The following is a 22971-nucleotide window of genomic DNA, read 5'->3' on the forward strand; positions in this document are numbered from 1 at the left end:
ATACCTTTATTATCAACAAAGACCAAAAGAAATAAAAATATATGCATTAACAATCTGATTTTCAAAAAAAAAAATTGTCCTAAATGGGCTTTCCTTAATTAACTCTCTCTCTCTCTCTTTCTCTCTCATATCAACCAATTAGTGATTCGTTAAAGGCGGTAAGACAGGTCACACCAAAGATGAAAATGGTAATAATATACCCTACAATACTGTATGTATCTAAATCTTTCCAAAAGACTGACAATTTAGGGACGCGCATTTTCAATAAAATGGCGAAAATTACATATTTTGGATGACAATTACGTATCAGAACTCAGGAATCATACAGAGAATTTTTATGCATGCCTTAGGAAATGTAGATAAGCGTGTATTTGATCCTTTGCAATAACGATATTGCAAACCTTAACCACATAAATCCGGTTTCAACGCCGAAAATAAGCGAGATGAATTGTCAAACTTTACTTACGGCGTTTCAAGTTATAGTTTTAAAAATGTATAAAGATGGAGGGAAGTCAAGGCTTTATCTTACCAGCTACCATATCAATAGAGCACAGAGAGACATTTTACATAAAATTAGGAATGGGAGATATAGGAGTTTTGTGTATATTCATGTCAAGAACATTAAAAGAAAAACAGCAACTTTGATTTAATGTATCAAGTCGTAAATTACATGTAGTATTAGCATATAATAAATATATCTATCTATCTATCTATCTATCTATCTGTCCGTCCGTCCGTCCATCCGTCTGTCTGTCTGTCTGTGAGCAAACTAAACGGTGCAATATGGTTTCATTCCATGACAACTTCTATAGTGTTTCTTTATTGATAAAAATATTTTGTTAATGGTTCTGGGATGTCTTAGTTGCTGTTGCTGTTAAAATTAAAGAAGACGATGTTGTGTTATAGCAGTTAGCTATTACTCCAATAAGGACCTTCTGTAAACAAATTATAAACGTTGATTTGACCAAAGGTTGACGTTGCCTTAGGGCTACAGTTCTTCCCATATAAAAAAATTGCAAGTTAAGGCTCACAAAAATGTTGCTATTTTCTGACTAGTTCATTCTTTACAAATAATCGAGGCCTAAATTTTCCTTATACAGATGTCGTTACTTAACATGCCTCTGAAATTCTTTTTAACACCATCACCAGCCCCGTTAAATGAAGAAGTGTAGTATACTTCACTTTCCTTGGTCGGCAGCGTGTTTTAAAGCTATACACGCTATAATTTACGTCAATTTTGAATGACAGTGAAAACGCATGTGTTTGTCTACTTATAAAAGTTATCCTTAATCTGTAAATTACAATGGTGAAGTCCATCTCGTTACAAAGATGTAGATTTTTAATTGTTTATTTTCCTGCCAGGAAAATATACCTTTTCATAAATATTGATGAAGGAAGAGCGAAACCGACCTCATTGCGCATGTCCGCGTAGAACTAGGTGGTCGTTATTGTTTGCCTAATTAAATATTCAAATTGATTTTTAATATGCTTAACAGTTGTTAATTTGAAATACATTCATGTATAATGAGTAAAATACGTTTCTCATTCACGATACCCTTAATTCTGCATTAACACTTATAGGATCTATAAATAGCACACAGGGGAAAAACACAGGTCTATACGTCATTTTTTTAAAGGAAGTATTCATATCTACTCACAGGCTTGTATTTTTTCTTTTGTTTGCACTCGTATATCGGACAAATTTATGCTTTACTGAAAATATCCTTTCCTTTGTGAAACTATCACAATTATGAAGATGTTGACCCTTCACCAGTTTTGGTATGATAGGCTAAATTTAGCTGTCGCTATCACGTGATAGATTGATATTCACGAGGAGGCATTACTTTCCTGGCAGGAAAATAAATATTTTTCATTGTTTAATATTTGATATATTTGTTACGTGATCGAATTGAGCATTATAATTAACAGAATAAAGGTAACTTATATTAGTAATCAAACACAAACATTTTCCCCTTTATTCAAAATTGACGCAAATTATAGCGTGTATAGCTTTAAAGAAAACCGAAGCACATAAAGAGACGGTATGATAATCATTAAGTGTTTTGAATTTATATGTTAGGAAATAAGGTTATTTAGACCAAAACTGGAGCAATTTTATTGTGGTCCATAATATGCAAGTTATTTTTTTTTTTGTATGAGAAACTGAAGTTCCACGGTATATCAACCATTTTCCCGATTAGCTACAGCACTGCAGCCCTCCCTTAGTTTCCACGTAAGATTTGACTATTTCGTACAAAACTCACATAGAACTTTTAATTAGCAAAAAGTGCATAAAATTTCTTTTCATGTCTTGATAACTACTGTTAGAATCGTGTTATTCTTGAAGTATTTTATATGATTTCTCAAATCAATTCCCTGAATAAATCAGCAACGGTGATTTATATAATTCGCTAGGCAAGGTTGTTCTCATTTTTCATTCGAACAGATGAATTGATGAGGAGACTCGTATCCTTGGCAAAACGGTTCTTCCATTTCGTTTTGGTAAAAACCACTTTGTATTTGTGGCTCTCTCGAGATTTCACAAGTAATCACCCATTTGATTTTTTGTTACAAAATACAATGTAAGAACATTTGAATCAACATGCACTACCAATGCTTTAATTGAAAATCAACGTAGTTTTTAACAAGAGTCATTATGATAACAAAGAGAAACTCCTATCAAATGGAAAGTCATAATAATTGCACATACACCTTTGAAAGTCATCAAATACATGGGATGAATTAAAATTTATTTTACAGATGACTAAAAAGAGAATAAAAAGAGATTTTAAGAGATTATATTTGTATGCTCAATCAATTTTAAAAAAAAATGTTGAAAGATAATGAAGGTTAAATGTAAATTCTTAGATTCTAGTATACTGTTACGAATAATAATTGGCGCATACAAATACCGGTACATAACAGCAATTTAGTGCAATATGAGTTGTATTATCTAGCAATTAACTTCGCTGCAAAAATCTGCTGTAATTATAACTATTTTGTAAATTAAACCTTTACGATAGATAAAATTAAAATGATTATATTAAAAGAAATATTTCTCTACTAAGGTACATTGTATATATAAAGCACATAAATTTTTATACAGCATGACCATTATGTAATTATAATATTGCTATAATCAGGACATCCAAAACGCTATCCTACAATTATATGGCTAACAAAAGTTTATAAACCATGACATTTTTTAAAATTTCATTTAAGTCCTAAATCACGTTTAAACAATTCAGATTTCTGACTGACATAAAATTAATTTGAATGAGAAAATAGATTATATTCTACAGATGAGTGACAAAAATATGCTCAATCAATTCTTAATAGAATGGTGTTGCATGATTATATATATTTAATATATTTTTTTTCGAAAGGCTAAACCTGCACTTTGGCATATTAGTAAAATTACAATATTACCTGTTTATGCATATACTTGTTATTTACAATTCTTTGAACGTAAAAAAACGAAGTTTTTATGAGCATACGTGTGAATCTGATGCTAAAATACCTTTTAAAAATCAAATTTTAATGAATGCAATGATAGATAGTTTAGTAAAATAAATTTTAATTCACTTTACAATTAAATGCATTAATCAGTTTTTCATTAGGTGCCGAGTAATAATTATTTGTCTAGAACTAAGCCGAATTGGTAACTTCTTAAAAGTCATGAGCAGCTAAGCTTCAATTTATCTAAATAACAGTATATCACTCAAGACCTATTTATTAGGCACAGGTTTATTGGCTCTTAACAATTCTTATGTGATGCCATTTTTACAGTGGGGAATTCCCAACAATCTATTGCATGTAAGTATCAGCCTTCAAAAAATACCAACTCATCTGTTTTAATGCAACTGTGCTTTCAAATCATTTCTAGAATTGCAGAGATATTTTTAGTTTTTAAAATCATGCTAACTAAAACCTTTTCATTTAAAACCATTTCATTCTGACCATATGAATTGGTTATGCTTTTTTTATGTCTTTGAGAGACTGTTGTGTATTGATCTAATACGCCATTGACAAGGACTAACTTCCAACAATTGCATTAAACTAGCTTTGAACTCAAATATAGTAAACCTTAATTGGAATCAATTAAAACGTATTTCCCGATTCTTGGAGCAAGTAATTTCTACCCTTTTGTGGTGACACGCACTGACGAGTCAATAAATATTAAGAATACATTTATTTTTTTATATGGACTTATACTGAACATTTGATGATTTGAAGAAAAGGAAAGGTTTTTTCCCCGCTGTTCCGATAAGGATTAACGGTAAAAGAGTAATTAAATGTTGTAATGAGACGGCAAAACCTAATACACTTCCGCTTCCTCCCGCAAACGTTCTCCCACTACCGGTTGTCCTTGAAAATAAGGAGGCGACAATGATAAATAGCATCTATTTGGAAATTCAATGAGCTGTAATTATAAAAAAAAGGAAGTTTTTATTTGAATCCTTGAACTTCAAAAAAAAAAAATTCTCCATTTTTTACAAAGAAACAGCCAGTTGTTTTATTACGACAAAAACTTTGATTCAATTTTAACAGGTAGATATAATAATACAAATGTACCGAAATGAACTTAAAAATTGCCACGAAAACTTTTGTTTAATAAAGAATTAAAAAGAAATTTTTGGTAATTGTGATTTTGAAAAACAGTAAGCTTAATCTTTTGTAAACAAAAAAGAAAAAAAAAGAATGATATTTCTGTTCGCACATGGTAGCTAAATTTCATGGAAAACCATCAGCTGCCTTTAACTAGAATGTTTTACATGGGTCATTTGTTTGGTGATATTCAGCTGTAAAGCAACACTACAGTATATGTACAAGTCATATAATTATATAATGCCCTTCTTTCTGATTTACTACATACATCTATATTATAATAATATCTCATTGCATTAGTCTTTGTGATACTTATACTAAGTAAATGCTATCTCAATGGGTTGTAACATTTCAACACATTGTTACCATCTATATATTTTTTTTTACATTGAGCAATAAAGCCACTTCTTTAAGAATTTGTTGGTCTACAATATAAACGTATCAGTAGTATACGACATATGAATTTAGAGAATAAACCATAGTGAAATTATTTACAATGTGTCTTCTATAAAAAGTTTGGTTCCTGGTACTCAGTTCATTTCGATACAGCCATTATCTTTGTCCTCGCTGTTACTAGACTTGAGAATGGACGCCCTGGTGGTATCAGTGCTGTAGACGTACGTTCGGTAGGTCTGCCGCGAGTTGCAGCACTTTAGAACACTTTTCAGACTGTCTTGGAAGTTTTTGGACATGATGCCGTAAACGATCGGATTGACACAACTGTTGGCGTACGACATCAGATGGAAGGCCATTCGCATCGGCTTCAGGAATCCTTCGTGTAGGTCGCTGATGACCTTCGCTGCGACCAGCAGATTGTTCAGAAGGATTGGTCCCCAACAAATGGCAAACAGAAGAACGATCACCATCAACATCAGAATTACCTGTAAGGTAGAAGTCCAACACGATCAGTCCCTGTCGGACTTTGACCAATCTATAAACCTAGAACCATTTTAACAAGAGCTTGAACTTTGGGTAGTTGTGTGACGTAGGCCTGTCTATTTCATTGCTCGCCACTTAGCCATCATTGCTCTTTGAAATCAACACGATTTGTATGGCTTTTGAGTTAAGACTACTCAATCGGTGTATATTTCGCTTAAACCCGCGTCATTTTAACTTGTTTTGACACAAAAAAGTTACATCCTACTGAAAGTCCAAGGCCTTATTAAAATGGTTCTAAGAGTAGTTTTCTCTACAGAATTGGTTCATTGAATTGCAATAAACGTTTAACTACATTGCTTTCCTCTGGAACGACGTTCCAAAAGTTCATCGGACCTACAAAGAGGTTGACGAACGCGACGCTTTACAGAGATTATCGAATGACGTGTGCAGGCTTCAGACGTGTGCAAATGTTAAAGATTCGGATCGCATTATTAGCGCGGTTTCGATTTAGACGTTATGCCAGCTATAGCTCATATGTCCCGTTATTGTCAAAAAATCCGAAATAAATACTGCTCTTATGGGCATTTGATAGAGCCAAAGAAATAACTGTCTTTAACGCTTGATAGATTAAGACTACATCTATATGTCTAGCAGACCCCAAGTCGGTAATTATTGAGGATAAAGTCGGTAATTATGGAGGATAAAGAAAAGATATCACCCACAGGCTGCGGAAAAACTAGCAGACTCTTTCAGGACTTCAAGAAAAAATATGAGAGATGTGAACTTTTTAAAAAGAAAAATTTTTAAAAACCGTAATAAAACTTCGAACAATTTTGATTTAACTATGATTTTCAACTTCAACCTTAATGGATAAACACATATAAAACCATTTCATTTGAATCAAAAAATCGTGGAGATGACATTTTTTCCCCTCTCAAACCAACGTACCTGTTTTCTGGTCTTTGCATCTTCACTACAAGCGTTGGGCACAGACTTAGATTTTGTCGACGACTGAGTGACAAATGATGACTCTCTGGCCATTGCGCCATTGCTCTGACTCTGACTGGAGGAGTAATTGTACTCACTATAAAATATTAAATTATGATAATTCAATATATGTTTACAAAATTTAATGTAGATAACTTTATAACTGTACTTGATATGACTACATGTATCAATAAGGTGTGGCCATGTACCGCACCTTGCGTCGTTGATATAAAGTGTAATTTTATAAAATAAGAGTTTCTTTCCCAAATTAATCATCTAACAACGTAGCGCAGTGTGATAAAGGATTAACTACGATTTTGTTAGTCATGAGATGGTATCTCGCTTGGGCTTTCAAATTTTTTACCTTTCCAAAAAATTTTAAAACGTGTTGTTTGGTCAAATATTGTATAACTTTTACATTCTAAACCGGTGAAAGTATGTAACCGGTTGATTATAATGTACTTTAATCCACTTTAATATCGACATATGTCCCATACCACCATAACTATTATTATCACAACAAGGGATAATGAAACAAAAATAACCTTTGATAATTATTAACATCGACATACATGTAGACTGACTCGACAAGATATATGTTTATGGTCTCCCAAAGAAAGCTATGGTGGCATAGATCTGCCACCACTTGTCGGATAATTATGTTAACTTCTCATATAATAATGTCGACTTGTCAGATACACGTATTTATGTCAACTTGTCAGATCTTTATGTTGACTTGTCAGAAAATAACCAGTGACTCTAGAGACTCAATATTTTGTTGTCAAAGCGTGTTAGTTCCACTAACTGCCATTCACTTGTCATCATAATATCATATAAGTCGACATAAATATCTGAGAAGTTTACATAATCATCTGACAAGTCGACATAAAGATCTGACAAGTTAACATAATTATCTGTCAAGTCGGCATAAAGATCTGACAAGTTAACATAATTATCTGACAAAAAAAATAATATGGCTACTAGTTTAAAGAAAATAATCATTCATATTGTAAGTCGACTTGTCAGATAATGATGTTGTCTTGTCAGATGTTATGTCGTCTTGTCAAATAATTATGTCGACTTGTCAGATATTTATGTCGATTTGTCAAATAATTATATCGACTTAAAAGATGATTATGTCGATTTGTCAGATCCTTATGTCGACTTGTCAGAAAATGTCATTTCAAATGGATGGCACAAATTGGGAGTGAAAAAATTAAAGTGTTGAATTCTTAACCACGTGAATAAGTGACAAGTCGGCTTAAAGAACTTACAAATGAACATAATTATCTGACAAGTCGACATCAAGATCTGACATGTCGACATAATTATCTGACAAGCGGTGGCATATCTATGCCACCATAGAAAGCAGACAGAGGCTACGGTTATATGAATTTAACTAAGGAACGGTAACTCGATCGTAAATGGTACGAATGGAATGCATTGAGGAACTCAGAAAAATTATGAGACATCTGTAGTCGTGTTCAAAAAAATCGGTCATATTTGTTCAAACAAGACACACCTGCTTATCTTTTGAAATGTACTGTTTTCCATAATGTTCATTCTTAAATCGTTATCGCTTCATAAGACAATTACTAAAATTCTTGTCACGTTATATTGCATAATAAATGCCAATATGAAATATCAAAACGGATCTTGGAGTAATTTTATTCATATTCAATTGTTGAACGAATTGATGAATGTGAATGATAGAAAATGGCACCGTAAGATTCCTAGAAAAAAACATGAGAACGATGGGAACTTCCATATAAATGTCGTCTTTATCGCTTTATGTGCAGACATTTAGAAACACGAAAGATGGTGGCGAAAATGTTGTCAAGATATGATGATAAATTCGCTGCGACATTTTAAACTCGAACGGTTTTTTGTTTATTAAATTGATGTTTGCCGACACAGTTTTTTTTTCGCATGAAAAATATTCCCTTCTGGAGACTGCATGATTTGGTTTTTTGATTCATTTTTGATTTGATTCGAAGCGAGATAATGCCGCAGCAGCGTCCCTTCACTTTTATGGTAGAAGAAGATGTTTTCTAAAATTTCGATACTTAGCTCATAAATATGGTTAACATGATTCATCAAGAACTAAAAGCGCAGTTCAACATGCAATCTTTTCGCTCGTAGATTATTTGTACTTTGATTAATTACGGTCTGCGTATGTAAACCAATTAGCTAAACGATCAGCAAGTCAATCGGCTTAAAATCATATGCCTCCATTCAACATGAAATAAATTTATTAAAATAAAGTGTTTTATTTAAAGCTCCGATAAGATATTTTATGTGCACAGCTTGATACTGAAAGGAGACACTAGCTTTTAGTTTAAATCACGCAATTGAATAAAAAATGACATTTTAAAGTACAATCACCAATCTTTGTCAGATTTCTATTCAAAAGTTTTGATTTTCAGAGACAAGAATTTAGAAATGTAATATGCCTGAGATATTTTTCCTAAACAAAATGCAAACAACCGCGTTCGTTTTCATAAGCATTTTCCCTGGAAGTTTATGGCAAAGGTTAAACGAAGCACATGTCGATCGAAATTTCTAAAAATGCTGTCCCAAAATAAAAATGAACAAAATTAACATCCTTTTTGTGATTATAAACGGGGTAGAGAAACATAAATAGTTTATATAAGACGGTTATAAAGTTGTTATCAGTGCAACCATGGAGGAGGGGGCAATCATGAACGGCGCAGAGTTTTTCTTTATTCCGCAATAAATGACAAAGACTTGATTGTATTTACCTCCCAGATCTTAACACTGCTCTTTTGGAGACCACGTCCCAAATCTCGATGGAAATTCGGATGTAGGTCACTAACATGACCCCCAAAGGAATTGCGAACAGGATGAAGAACATGTAAACCTCGTAGGCGATCTCAAACTCATGAGACATGTACTGCTTCACACACCAATGGGCCTTGCGCTGCGAGTTGCCCACCTCTTTCAGTTTCTATGAAAAGAGACATTTGTTGCAATTCATCATAGAAAAAACACGACCAAAAAATAATCACGATTTTACGAAACTTTCGCAATTTGGTACATAACATATTCGCCATTTGTTTCGTCTTATCAAAAAGGATAAAAATTGTGTTTATATAACGTTTTCCCCTGATGACATCACTCTCTCAGTAAAAGTATCAAAAAGAAGCAATTCTAGCCGGAAGGCGTCAAAGTTTATGCAATAGTTCCCTTCTTGTTTACGATCGTTATCACTGGGACGCTTTGATGCCAGAGCAGAAGGCACTGACCTGTACAAACGCCGTTGGAGAGGCGATGACGAAAGATCCGATCCAGATGAAAATGGTCACAAACTTGGCATGTTTCATCGTACAGAACGATCGGGCTTGCAAAGGATATATGATCGCAACAAACCTGTGAATGAAAAATGAGAAATTAACTACACCATTATATATCCATTCGCCAAACAAACACGAAGTAAAAAAATGAGTAATAGCTAGCCGTGTATGACAATGATGTATTTGTATTCTTTCTTGGCTAGAATATCAAATATTTTTTTCTACCAGAGTGTAAACTGAATTGAAATATAAGATACATAAGTTTTGCAGAACGTTTTCAAAGGATGACTGCACTTAGCGCCGGGTTTTTGGTCCTTTTCAGTATACAGTTGTTAACTGGTGTCGAGGGCGACAGTTGATCTATCGGACCGGCTCGCAAACTGTTGCCTAAAGCCGAAGGCCGCGGGCAACAGTTTGCGAGCCGGTCCGACAGATCAACTGTTGCTCGAGACACAGTCAACAACTGTTTTGTTATACCCCTTCTAATCAATAGAGAGGTTTAGCAACCTAACGTGTACGCGTACGTGTACGTGTAGAAAAATATGTGCATTATCATCAGTTTGTGTAATGACAAATTTCTACAGGTATGTACCCGAATGAACATACGTGTAAATTGCAAAGTACATGTAAGGTCGAACTTGTAGCTTCTGTTTCCCTGTTGGCTATTCATTTTAACAAATATGTATGATATGTATGTGTATAATCTCTTCCTCCAATACATGCAATAGCACTGTTATTTTATTTTATTCATCTGTGATAAATAAAAAAATATATATATAAACAATGATGTATTATAAAATTAACACATGCAGAATTCTCAATTTTCGACTGTGACTAAAATTCTCAGCTTAGTGGATGAGGATATCTAGAATTACATTAAAACATTTACACGTACAGGTACACGTTACAACTGCTAAACAAGAAAAGTAACGTGAGCTGGTACGCGTAGTCCTAACTTGTAACTTACACGTACAAGTACGCGTACCCGTTGGTCTGCTAAACCTCTCTATAAACACGTTTTTGCGGAATGTAACGTCACCGGTCAACAGTCTTTTTTAACAGGCGATTTTTACAGTTCCGATCTAAAAGTTTCAGTCCAATAGTCAAAATACTGGACTTTATTTCGTATAGAATTTTTTAGTAACTGTTTTACAGGGGTATAACAATCGCTTCTGTTGCGTTTATTTCTTAACCTAATATCACTTTTGTTATATCTTTTAAAGAGTCTAGTAAATTTCCAACATGAATTAAGATTTTAGACTGTGATACAATATGCTCTTTCTATGTTTTTCTCCTTACAACTTTCGAAAAAAGGAGAATTTTCGCTTATCTGCCCTTGATTAAGCATATACGATTGATATTAATATGCATGAGCGGTGGGGCTGCCATTATCAGAATGGTACTAAAATTAGACTTGCATGAATAACAATGACATGTATAAAAATTTATGTGATCACTATTTCACCATAACCCTATCTATTCTATATGGCACAGGTATACTATTTACTATGGTTTCAACAATTAAGTCACGCCCATGTAAGTACAGAAGACTTTAAATCAATGCTTAACAACTTAACGTGTTCGAAAACATTGTCCTAGTTAGCACATAACATACTACTGTACCTTAAACGTCACGTGATAGAATTTTGTATTCACAAAGTTACCTGACTGAGGTGAGAAATCAAGTGGTGAATGATAATTTTTCTCATTTAAACCTCGAGCGCATCTTTTTCTATTAATCTCCCTTTGACATAACAAAACAAAATTTGACAGTCACATTGTCAAAGAAATAGCAATATTATAAGTAAATAACATGTAATAGTATAAGTTTTTAATTGAACAATACATGGGATATGTAATTTGATAGTTTCTGAATTTTTGAATTATGGCAATACCACTAAAATGAATGTTTATTTTTTTGTTCCATAGTATTTAGTATTGACTGTATCGGGCATGTAATTGGTACCTAGTCAAAATGCACGAGTTTCACATAATTATGTGTTTGACAAAAGTAATTCATAATTGCAATATCATTTTACGATTTTAATATTTAGGGTCTGCAAACTAGTAAAGGAGACATTGGTGAAAGAAGCGATTGATTTTTTTCACTTTATTACTGGTTTTGTCAGATGGATCAGTATTCTGAACATTTTATTGGAAAGTGTGAGTGTTCAGGACAAACTGTTCGTCCATACTGATGTAGGCTGACGTTTCTGAATGTACGCTTTAATATCATCCTACTGTTAATAAGATCAGACTAGACAGACAAGTGTCACTATTTGCAACAAACGTGTCTTTCAAAGTAGTGCAAGGAAGCGATGTTTTTCTCCCTCGTGAATAAGGCTATGGCAAATTCGCACAGAATCATAGTGGGAAGAGAATAGTCCAAGTGGGAATAAATAGCATAGTTGATTCAGTCGATCATGGGTAGGATTGGAGTCTGTCAAGTGTTGACTTTAACAATTGGTACTTAAATTGGGGGGAGGGGGGGGGGATATACAGCGTGAATTGGGCATATCTGACTGTCGAAGTATTGCATCGTGCGATGTACTACTTTATTTACGCGTTTCCATATACAGTGTACTCTCTGTTAATTGAATTTTGTTGATTGATTTATGTTTTTCAATTTTAAATAAAAATGTCAGTCTGTTTTCTTGGGCTATGGATATGCAACTTGAGAGACGCGGAATAAATTGCGCTGAGTAAATCTGAATTACTTTCGGGGCCCAGGGGCCCGTTTCACTAAAAGGCGTACGCCCGGCGTAACCTTACACCTGTCGTAAGTCCGGACTTAAGTCAAACATTTAGACTAAGGTCCGTTTCACTAAAAGGCGTAACTTTGCGCCTGTCTTAAGTTAAGACAAAAATCTACGCCTAGCCAAGGGTAGTCGTAACTTAAGGCGTAAACAGGAATTGACTGCTAATTCTGTTGCTGAGAATATCGGTGCTGACCGTAATGTTAAATTTGTACAATTTGTCATGTAAATTTTATTATTTTCATATGAAATTAAGAAAATAGAGTTTTGATAGGTGGTACCAATTCTCGATTAGAAACTTTCTTTTCTTTCATGTTTTATGCACATTCTTTATATTTGCACTTGCCGTTTACATGTTAAAATGACATATCTAGACAATCGATATATATAGTTTTCATTCGATTATTTTTATTCAATAATTTGATTTACGATTCATATATTTTTGTAAATTGGGCAATGAATAACGCAGAAAATATACATACATGATGCACATGTAGTACAAAGGTATATTTGTATAAGAAATGTCTAGCATTTCAAGCATTTCATTCCCCCCCCCCCTCCAAGTCCACGCAAAATATGTGTGAGCGGGATATTTTGAAATTTAAAACTCACTAAGTGAATTATTGACTTTTATATTTTCCTCTTTTTTTATTTCATTTTTGGTGAGTAAAAGGTGTTAGCTTATATAGTTAAACAAAGGTAAATCACAAAAATATTTTCAGTATTGTTAAAATGTAAATACCAAATTATAATGAAAGCTCCAACTATGTTTTAGAGTCGTCAAAAGTCCCTCATTTTTTTTGAATATTAGATAATTTATTTATCATACAACCGATGCAAAACACTGACTCCAGATTAAATAGATTTTATCTTGTAGGTTACATACAACTACTCTTTATTAACTTCAAATTTATACGAAGCCTCGTTCAATATACGTTGAGTCCATCATACGTCTGACACATACAACTTTACCTTGGATCTGATAACTTTGGTGAAACATTTACAAATAAACGTGCATACACTTATGCTTTGTATGTACCGTTTCACTTAAATAATTCGAGAAAAAAAATAACTTCGGGAACAAATTGTGTAAAAAAAAAATTAGACTTGGGCCTAGGTCATTTTTGCTCCACATTTTACATTGACACAAATCTTAATATGAAAGTAATAAATATATTTATCCGAGCCCCTTCGTTTTTTTCTCGTTTTTTTCTTTTTTTTTTTTCATTAAATATTAAAATTTCGTTATTTTTAGCATCTGTTATATGGTTGTTCGATGCATGCTTATTATTGCCCAATCCATTGTTAAAAAGCTCATTACTGCATTAATTCGCGATATTTTTTGTTTTTTAACAAATTCACTGATTTTTTTTTCAATCAAGAGGAAACCAGAAAATTTAATAAAAAAATATTTATACTCGAGCCATAATTGACGCATGATCAAAAGAGAAATTCCAAGGCTGTTCGAAGCATGGTTAAATCACCGTAGATATCGATAACAAAATAATCTGTTGAGTTAATAATTTTGAATGAACATAGTTTATCCTATATGCTTCATGAAATATATCTATCAACTAAAACACTATAGAAAGTTTTGCTGTGTTATTTTGTCACTTAACAGGATTAATATGTACCTGAATACTTTACGGATCTCTCTCTCTCTCTCTCTCTCTCTCTCTCTCTCTCTCTCTCTCTCTCTCTCTCTCTCTCTCTCTCTCACGCAAACACAATTGAAATCTAACTGAATCTATCTAAAGAATATCTATCTATCTATATATTTATATATCTATCTTCCTTTCTACTGTTTATCATGTCTGCGCATGTGCATAAGCTCGTTGTTAAGGACGTAAGTCTGGCCTTAACTTAGTCCGATACTAGTTTTTACGGCCAGGCGTACGCCTCTTAGTGAAACGCAGTTTACGCCGGACTAAATTTTGGCATACGCCGTAAGGCCTAACTTAAGTTTCGTCGTATCTTACGCCTTTTAGTGAAACGGGCCCCAGTGTTCTAAGTTTACCCTCGAGTAAAGACGATTTGATCGTAGTTTATGTTACCAAATAAGAAGTTAAAGTACATTGATTAAAATTTGTTCTCGAGTAAGTAAAATCTCGAAAAACTAAGCGTATTGATGGCGATCGCTGAATTCCTTTTATACATATAGAATGATAAGATTTTAACATTAGGACGAATAGTATAAAATATGATTTCATCCGTTAGTTTTTAGCGTAAATACATTAGTTTACTTTGCAGTCGAAACAGCTGTTATTGACTTGCAATTCGAAAAATATTATCATGAGCGGAAAAACTTTACATATCGCTTGAATCATGTTTATAACCAACTGTTTTGCGTCCAAATATATAAACGTACTGGGATCTATTGTTTTAAAACAATGTAATTGAATTAAAACAGTTGAACAAAGTCCTCAAAGCACACATTATTGATTTATTTTCAAATGAGCAAACGAATAAAATCATGCTAAAACTGTAAACAAAATTCATGTATTGCCAGGAAATTTGTACAGCACTTGCTAATTATAAGCAGACAACGGATATGGATATTGGGACATGAAAAATTTCCTCGTCAAACTTGACGATGCAGTCTAAATAAGAGTAGATTCATATACATGAGAATCACACAAGAGATCAAGAACTGTCAAGAAAATGCATCATGTTACGTGTATTGCACATGACCTTCAGCTGTAATTATAACGGTTATAATACATTTTTAAAAATTGTTTTAGAAATTTGGTCATAATGACAACCATCTACAATGTATTGTCTCAATATGTATAATTATCTGATATGACCATTTCCACATAAACTGGTTCTTAAGTACTACATAAAAGTCTTATTTATACCGAAATTGCTCGAATTTACGAATAAGAAGATATTATTGATTAAACACTTTTATGCATAGTGAGTTTTCCAATGCAAAATTGTTTTTTTTAGGGAATGGAGTGGGGTGGGATGGGGTGTTTTTGATCAACGTATTGCGAGATTTCTTACCTTTCTATGCTCATGACTGTCAACGTTAGAACTGAGCACACCATGGAAACATTCTGGATGTAGGCCACGAATGTACAGAGGAAGGGGCCGATCCGCCATGTGTACGAGAAAAACGCTGTCAACTGAAAATTTAAAAAAATGATTCTGGTATAAAATTGTATAATCTTGTTTGAATTGAAATGATTTTACACTAAGTACGGTGCAATACACATGCACCATTAGGAAAATACAATTATTCTTTTTTCTGATCCCTTGGAAAATTGTCCATATGCGACCGTAAAAACCTACATCATAGCTACGGTCAAAATTAGCCAAACAGGGCTCAGTAATTAAGTCTTAGGACTATACTTAACCATTATACCCAATATCTACAATTGCAGATCTTTTAATTGAAGATCCATAAATTTTGAATTTACCTGATGGCAGTTAAAAACAACTTACAGCATGGCAATGGTTATTGTTAATTAGGCGAAAAAGAACCTTATTGTTCATAACTTTAAAAGATGGAGTTAAGGGACATGTTAGACCAGATACATGTAGCTACATGTATGCTATGACCTTGATGAGTAAAACGTTTTTTATTTATACAGAATAAAATGTTTGTTCTGACATTAAGTTTCCAATTATCGAAAAACAACATCTGTATTTATTACGTAATAGACTGAATAAGCCTACATGCTGAAAGCAACCTTCGTCGCGTGTCATTTGACATTTTATTTTCATTTGTTGTTTATCATTTGCTTAATATGAATATAATATACTCATATCACCTGCAGAGTGATGGACAATGTTTACAGTTGGATTTAGGAACCAAAACGTTATGGTGGAAATCGCTGCTCATGGGAAAGAGCCAGACAGAATTTTCCATTTGTATTGCCAATGTATACTGCCCAATACGCCAAAGGCGTCACAGGCAGAAAGGAAGTATTGCCAATGTATATTAACCCATGTAAAATTGATGTTTGTATAGCGGTGTTGGTAGCCATATAATAATATCTTAAACACAGCTTGGATTGTCCATCAATTAGTCTGAAAGTGTTATACACAAGGATAAATAAACTAACAACAAGGTCAAATAGAACACTTTGTTTCTATCAATGCTAATTGCTAACTGTTCGTTTTTTTATATGATCACAGCATTCTTATAACGTATCACGTGCAAACAAAGATATTAAATATATTTCCAATTATTCAACGAGCCATAAAATGTTGAAGATATGAATCGTCAAATTCCTCAAGAAGCACAACTGAAAAACACTTAATTGGATGAACTATCGATAAACCATTTCAAATGGCACATGTTTTTCACATAAAAGCAAATACAGTGAACAATAAAGTATAAAATTTGTTCATACTATAATTAATTTTTTAACAAAGTGATATTATTTTTTTGTTAAGTAATTAAGTTAAAATTGTTGCAATTAAAGCAGAATAAAAACCACCAAAAGAAACAGAATGAATCGTGGTTTTGCAATAAATTCTTCAGTTGAGTTCTGTAATCGGGCAATGAGTACATTTTCATAACCTGCCGGTGTAAAAGAAATCCTTCAACAGTACCCCCATTGATCTGTAAAGGAATTTCGTTCGACATTTTCTCCGACCTTTTTTCAGTATGTATGTATTTGCTAAGTGGTCTTTCATGTAAAAGGTGCCAACACACAAATTAGACTACACAGAAAATTTACTACTACATTAATAATGAAAAAGAGATTTTTTTTAACACCAAACGGTAAGCAGTAACTTGAATTATTGAATACTATGGACTGCAAGTGCTATATTTCTCCTGGCAGAACTCTTTTATGTAAGCATAAGATGTAACCCTGTCCTTATTTATATGAATTTTGGAAATAATGTGTCTGTCTAGGAACACTGTCTAGAACTTAAAAGGGATTTGAAACAACCTTTAATTTTTTGTATTTCAAATAAAAATATCGATGTCAAAAGGCGTTTGAAACACCCTTGAACAGTTTTTAAACATTATCGTCCGCGACGTCAATATCAAAATGAAATAATTAAACGAATGCTTTTTATCGATAACTGTTTATTAAACATATGTAACTTTATTTTATCAAATCAAACTGCCAAAATTTTAATGGTTCGTACTGCATTGCTCTGAGTCTCTACGTTGACGTTGTGAGATAGCGCCTACAGATATTTTCTCTAAATCGCAAAACGAATATTCAAGGTTGCATGGGACACCTTGAGATATCATTGTTGAAGAAAATACGTCATTTTCAAAATTTCATAACCGTTTTATAATTTTAAAATTGTAAAATGATATTTGGCAATCAAATACATTTAAAAAAAAAGAGTAAGGCTGAAATTGTAAAAGCCCCATCGGTTCTCAAAATCACGACTCGCATATCAATAGCTGACGGTTTAATCCTATTGCTCTACTCTATTAAACATTATGAAAGTTATGCTACTTAAATTGTATTGTTTACTTCGAAAGAAAGTGCGATTCAATGTGGAGGAGACACATTCCTTCTTTAGTCGAAAAAAACTTAACAACAACATCGTTTGCTCCTTTGCATCTCTTTTTTTTAAAATGAAAAACAATAACTGCAAACAACATAAACCCCAATTTTAAAAAAAAGGAGAAGGTTGATGTGGTTAGTGTAATCACGCAAGTACTTTTTGTTGTGTATTTTTCATGATTTATATAAAGCGTAAAGACTGAATTTCTGTTCAGGGAATTAAAACGAAAATCGACGAGACTTAGTCCATCAAATCGTGATATGACCAAATTATGCGTGACGCAATCCGAAAATCTACATTTCCCAATGGTAAGAAAAACGTTATACCAAAAAAAAAAAAAGAAACCAGAAAAACAATTGTCACTTTGTTTTTCTACTACCATGCTTAAATCAAAAAATTCTCCACAAATAACAGCGAAGAAAAAGAAGAAACCAGCAAAGATGTCTTGTTTTGATTTTCCAGATTCGTACAGTACACTAGTATTTAACCGTACCACAACTCGGTTAACAGTCAACAGTGCTACATGTATCTTTGAATTTACTTGGTAGGTGTAAATACAACATGTGATTTGAAATCTTGAGCAACAAACTCATCATATTTAAAAACAAGCTTGGATAAACGAAAACAATTAGAAGACGCGATCTTGTTTTGATATGTTGCTAGTTTTGATGTATACTGGGTTGGTTTAATTTACGAAGACTGTACATTTTGCATTTACATGACAAAATTTAATACTATTTGGATTAAATATGCATTGATATTTTGCAATCGAGGAAAAATAAACAATCGATCAATCAATAAATCAATCAATCAGTCTTGCTTTCATCTCACTTTCCAACAAAACAGAATGTCAAAGAAGCATTAGTATTTAAAGCAATGTGAGCTCCAATTTTCATGAAGAATTTTTTTTTTACGAAATGTTATTTTCTACTAAAATGACAAAATTGTCATGGTTTTTAAATTTCTTTTAGCCAAATTTTTGTGGAAAAGACCGTTAAGAAGCCTTAATTGGAGCAAAATTGAATTATTGTCGTCCTGTACAAAAATTGATTTGTTATATGTTCCTTAGAAGAGAAATCTTTCTTCTGACAAAAATTAACGATTTTTTTCAAACCTTGTTAATCATAAAAGTTTAATTTATATACAGACTTATCATACTACCAGGCTTTTGCAGCAAAATAAAAATCTGAAAAATACAGCTCATATTGCTTTAATTTCCAAGTGTAGATATATATAACCGTGAAATTAATGCAGATCAAACATTGAGTTCCTTCTGCATTGTACGGAGGTACCCAACAACGGTCGGACCTGTCTGCGAGATCTGCGGATGTGTTATTAGATTAGAGGAATGGCAATTTTTTTTTTTAATCTATCTTATTTGGGCACGAGAATCAGTAGACAACGTCTTGCAATGGATATTGAGGGGATGAAATGGTGAATCGATGCGCTGGTTGGTTTTACTGTTACCAGAGGGAGCAAATCACTCCGTGTAGCTTCGTTTCCTCGAAAATTGCGATTTTTACCCCACAAAGATTGAACTTGTTTTATTATATAGTGTTCTAAAACGACGGAAGGTTAAATTAGAAAAAAATGTTACAAATGTTAATTTAAATGCAAATTGGGACCAAGCCTATAATGTTTTTCTTTTTAGTCCACTGTACAATAACTTTTTTTATCAAGAGTATGGTATGTAAAAGCAATTCCTTAAAAGAACTTCAAATACAGATATTTTTAAGCTGTGGAAGAGATATAATCTTTATTCTAATTTGTTTTCTTGTATTTTCTGATAATTTTACGACTTATAATAAATATTGATACAAAACAAAACAATTTACAATGAGACCCATCGGGATTAGTTTAAGAAGAGACACTAAGGAGTCCTTAAATTTGGTGTCCCACTTCTCTTTTGCAAATAAAATATTAATTTATAGTCTTTTTATGTCAGTTTTATCTTATTAGTAATAAGTAATAAATTATTACCGAGAACCCCGCCGCTACCATTATGGCCTTTCTTTTGATGTGTTTTCAAAAGCAAATTAGCTATAGCCAGAAAACATTAAGAACGTATATGTTCTTAAAACACCTGCATGGACTTTCCTAGAAACAATCTATTAATATCCAACATAACAATTTTAATGCATACAAAATATTTTGCAAATAGATTAGCAGATGCAATTACCAGTATGCTCATGGAAGAAAAAAAAAAGAAACCATTTAAAAATTTGAATAAAAATATGCAAGGAAATGACTTTAAAAATCGCATCATTTAAACACATTCCTTGTTTATAAATATCAGCATACTCGGTATTGTCATTCTGTTGCCTGCGAGTTTACCGCATTTAGCACTGAACATTTAGACTGAAAAAAAAAGTTAGATTTTAAACTTCCAACTTATTACAAAATCCTCTGATTGGTTAATAATTACATACAATACCCAACACACATGTACAATATACGAATTGCATATAAGCCCGATTCTCAAAAACTATAGATAACTGCATCGCCATATTTTCACAGTGGTAGTGAAATACCACTAGTAGATGCCCCTGAAAATTTCGAGCCCCAAATATGAATTCTAAATTTTGAATTGCGAACTGCGTTCTATTCAATTGCGAACTGCGAACTGCGTTCCAAAAACCGATTGCCACAATAATATGTATTAGTAAGACAAAATACATTAGATACAAGTACTAAATTCTTTCGAACCGTCTCTCTCATTCAGTAAAACATCATTTCCAACTCATGCTACCGCGTAAAAGTAACCTAAATGATTCTATAAAACAGATCACATATCGATATTGGTAAAAGATGAAAGAAAACATTCCCGTTTAGACACTACATGTAGGTAATTGGATATAACTTTTATTGCACCAATAGTAAAACCCGGCTAATAAAACGTCTTGAAGATACACTATTGTCGACTTCTGATATATAATGCACAAGTGTTGTTTCTCATAGATATGTAAAGCGTTTGTGGTTCTTTGCGATAAAGTGAGTAAATCCAAGTTTATCTTATTAACGCTGCTTGATCCATTCCGGTGTAAAGACAACTAGAGGTTAAGCACTTTAATTAATACGCCCGAAGTTATTGAAGTTGAAAGTCCACCTTTGGATTATCCCAATACGAAGAATATAGTGGTTAATGAAATCACCTAGATGGATATATATTCCCTGATATAAAAACACAATAATATCAAATCAAATCATTTTCTTAAAATCAATTCAGCATAAAAATATAAATCTAAAAACACTTTCAACAATTACAATCCATGTAAAATTATGGAATTTAGCTTATTTTGCCACCGTCATTCTCTCTCTCTCTCTCTCTCTCTCTCTCTCCCTCTCTCTCTCTCTCTCTCTCTCTCTCTCTCTCTCTCTCACACACACACACACACACACAGGATCTTTCTATTAAAAAAAAAACCCATAGAAAAACAATTTCTATACTTGAACCAACTTAAGCCTCCATTTCTTATAGAATTTCATAGAAATAATAAAAAATAAGCTAGATGGCAGCTAGTATAGAAAATTTCATCTGGTTCTTATAAATTTCGACCAAATGTACAAACTGTAGGTCTCAAAGGTCTTGTCAACGTCTCGGGGGGAATCTACGGCAGAAATCGTCAAATTACAGTACAACAAAGACCTTGTCAGTCAACGATTCACCGTCTGCAAACAGCGCTGAACTTCTTGATAATGAAATCAATGGAAAGGGCCATTTTTCTTTCTGCGATCTTTTATGAAAGGACCGAGGTTGATTTCATAGTTAATTTGGTTTCCGTTCGGTTCTTAACGAAATGTTTTCGATAAACACAACAAGTTATTAACTTTGTTTTAAAGATACTCTGCTAACTTGATTGTATCGCCCTATGCATATTGCAAAAAAAATTAAATATTATTTTGGATTGATTGAATGTAATTTTGATCAAATTGTTCTTTACAGTGTTAGAAATCAACGATTTTGGATGGAGTTATGGAACTGACATCTATTTTCAGCTATACTAAAAAAATTACGACGGTTGACAAACACGTTCTACAAATTATTTTAAATAATAGCTATAAACTTGTGGCTTTACATGCTTATGATTTACACATGAATACTCTGCAATTACTGTTAAATGCAACATATTTCAAAATAAACACCAAGAGCAGTTACAAGTAGATTGTATAACTTGGTGTAAACTAAAAATAAATAGATAAAAAAAATACCTTGATTGGAACACAGATTAACACTAGCAGCAGATCAGCAGACGCCAGACTAAGCAGGAAAACATTCGTGATGCTTTTCATGCGAGGAAACGCCAAAATCGCAACGATGACCAAAATATTTCCGGCAAGTCCTAGCAACCCAATTAAAACATAAAAAGTCAGACTCGGAATCAGTTCGTCCAGAGGAAGGTAGTTCAGACTTTCTTCATATGTGTAGTTGTAATCATAGTTATAATAGTAATAATCGTAAGGATAATACGCGTCGCTGCTGTTGTAACTTCCTGGGTTCTCCATGATGCTTTCTTGTGACCAGTTGCAAAAGTTGTGGCGCCGAAGCTTATATTAAAAGCAACATAAATGACAATTTGTCTCCCAGAAACTTTATGTAAACTTGCATGTCAATTATCTGCGGTTTGATCTCATGATGAAAGCCGTACGACTACACGAAGTTTCTATCAATGTCTTATCTCATTAAAACATATTTCAATATGTTTATTTCACCATACGTCATGATATCGGACGGGGTTTTTTCCTTTAACCACTCCCTTCCATTTCCTTTTGGCTACAGTGGCGCAATTGTTTCCAGAGGAGTTCCTCCCGCAATTAACAGTGTGATTCCAATGCTTTTTATTGCTCCGTTTTTCTGAATTCGATATTATAAGAAGTCATATTCAAGTTCGAGTTTGAGCTCTGTTACCAACAGGAGTAAGCCTTACACAAGTTTGGGATTCTTT

General features: G+C 33.0%; 1 protein-coding gene across 1 annotated transcript; it reads right to left on the reverse strand.

Annotated features, from left to right (window-relative positions):
* Window positions 1-4997: 4997 nt before the first annotated feature.
* Window positions 4998-22668, reverse strand: LOC105344806 (QRFP-like peptide receptor). Its single transcript, XM_011452693.4, has 6 exons — window positions 22238-22668; window positions 15551-15672; window positions 9741-9864; window positions 9237-9442; window positions 6436-6571; window positions 4998-5489 (listed from the first exon to the last, which is right to left on the reverse strand). The coding sequence occupies exons 1-6, from the start codon at window positions 22529-22531 to the stop codon at window positions 5139-5141; spliced, it is 1233 nt and encodes a 410-aa protein (XP_011450995.3). The 5' UTR covers window positions 22532-22668; the 3' UTR covers window positions 4998-5138.
* Window positions 22669-22971: the final 303 nt, after the last annotated feature.

This window comes from Magallana gigas, chromosome 7 (assembly GCF_963853765.1).
Source record: "Magallana gigas chromosome 7, xbMagGiga1.1, whole genome shotgun sequence".
In the NCBI taxonomy this organism is placed as follows: Eukaryota; Metazoa; Mollusca; class Bivalvia; order Ostreida; family Ostreidae; genus Magallana; species Magallana gigas.

Excerpts from the sequence above, each read along its gene's own strand:
- LOC105344806 (XM_011452693.4), bottom strand. The coding sequence starts at position 22,531 with ATGGAGAACCCAGGAAGTTACAACAGCAGCGACGCGTATTATCCTTAC. Across the intron at positions 9,443-9,740 it reads CTCCAACGGCGTTTGTACAG|AAACTGAAAGAGGTGGGCAA; the intron begins GTCAGTGCCTTC and ends CTCTTTTCATAG. Across the intron at positions 6,572-9,236 it reads GCAGTGTTAAGATCTGGGAG|TGAGTACAATTACTCCTCCA; the intron begins GTAAATACAATC and ends AATATTTTATAG.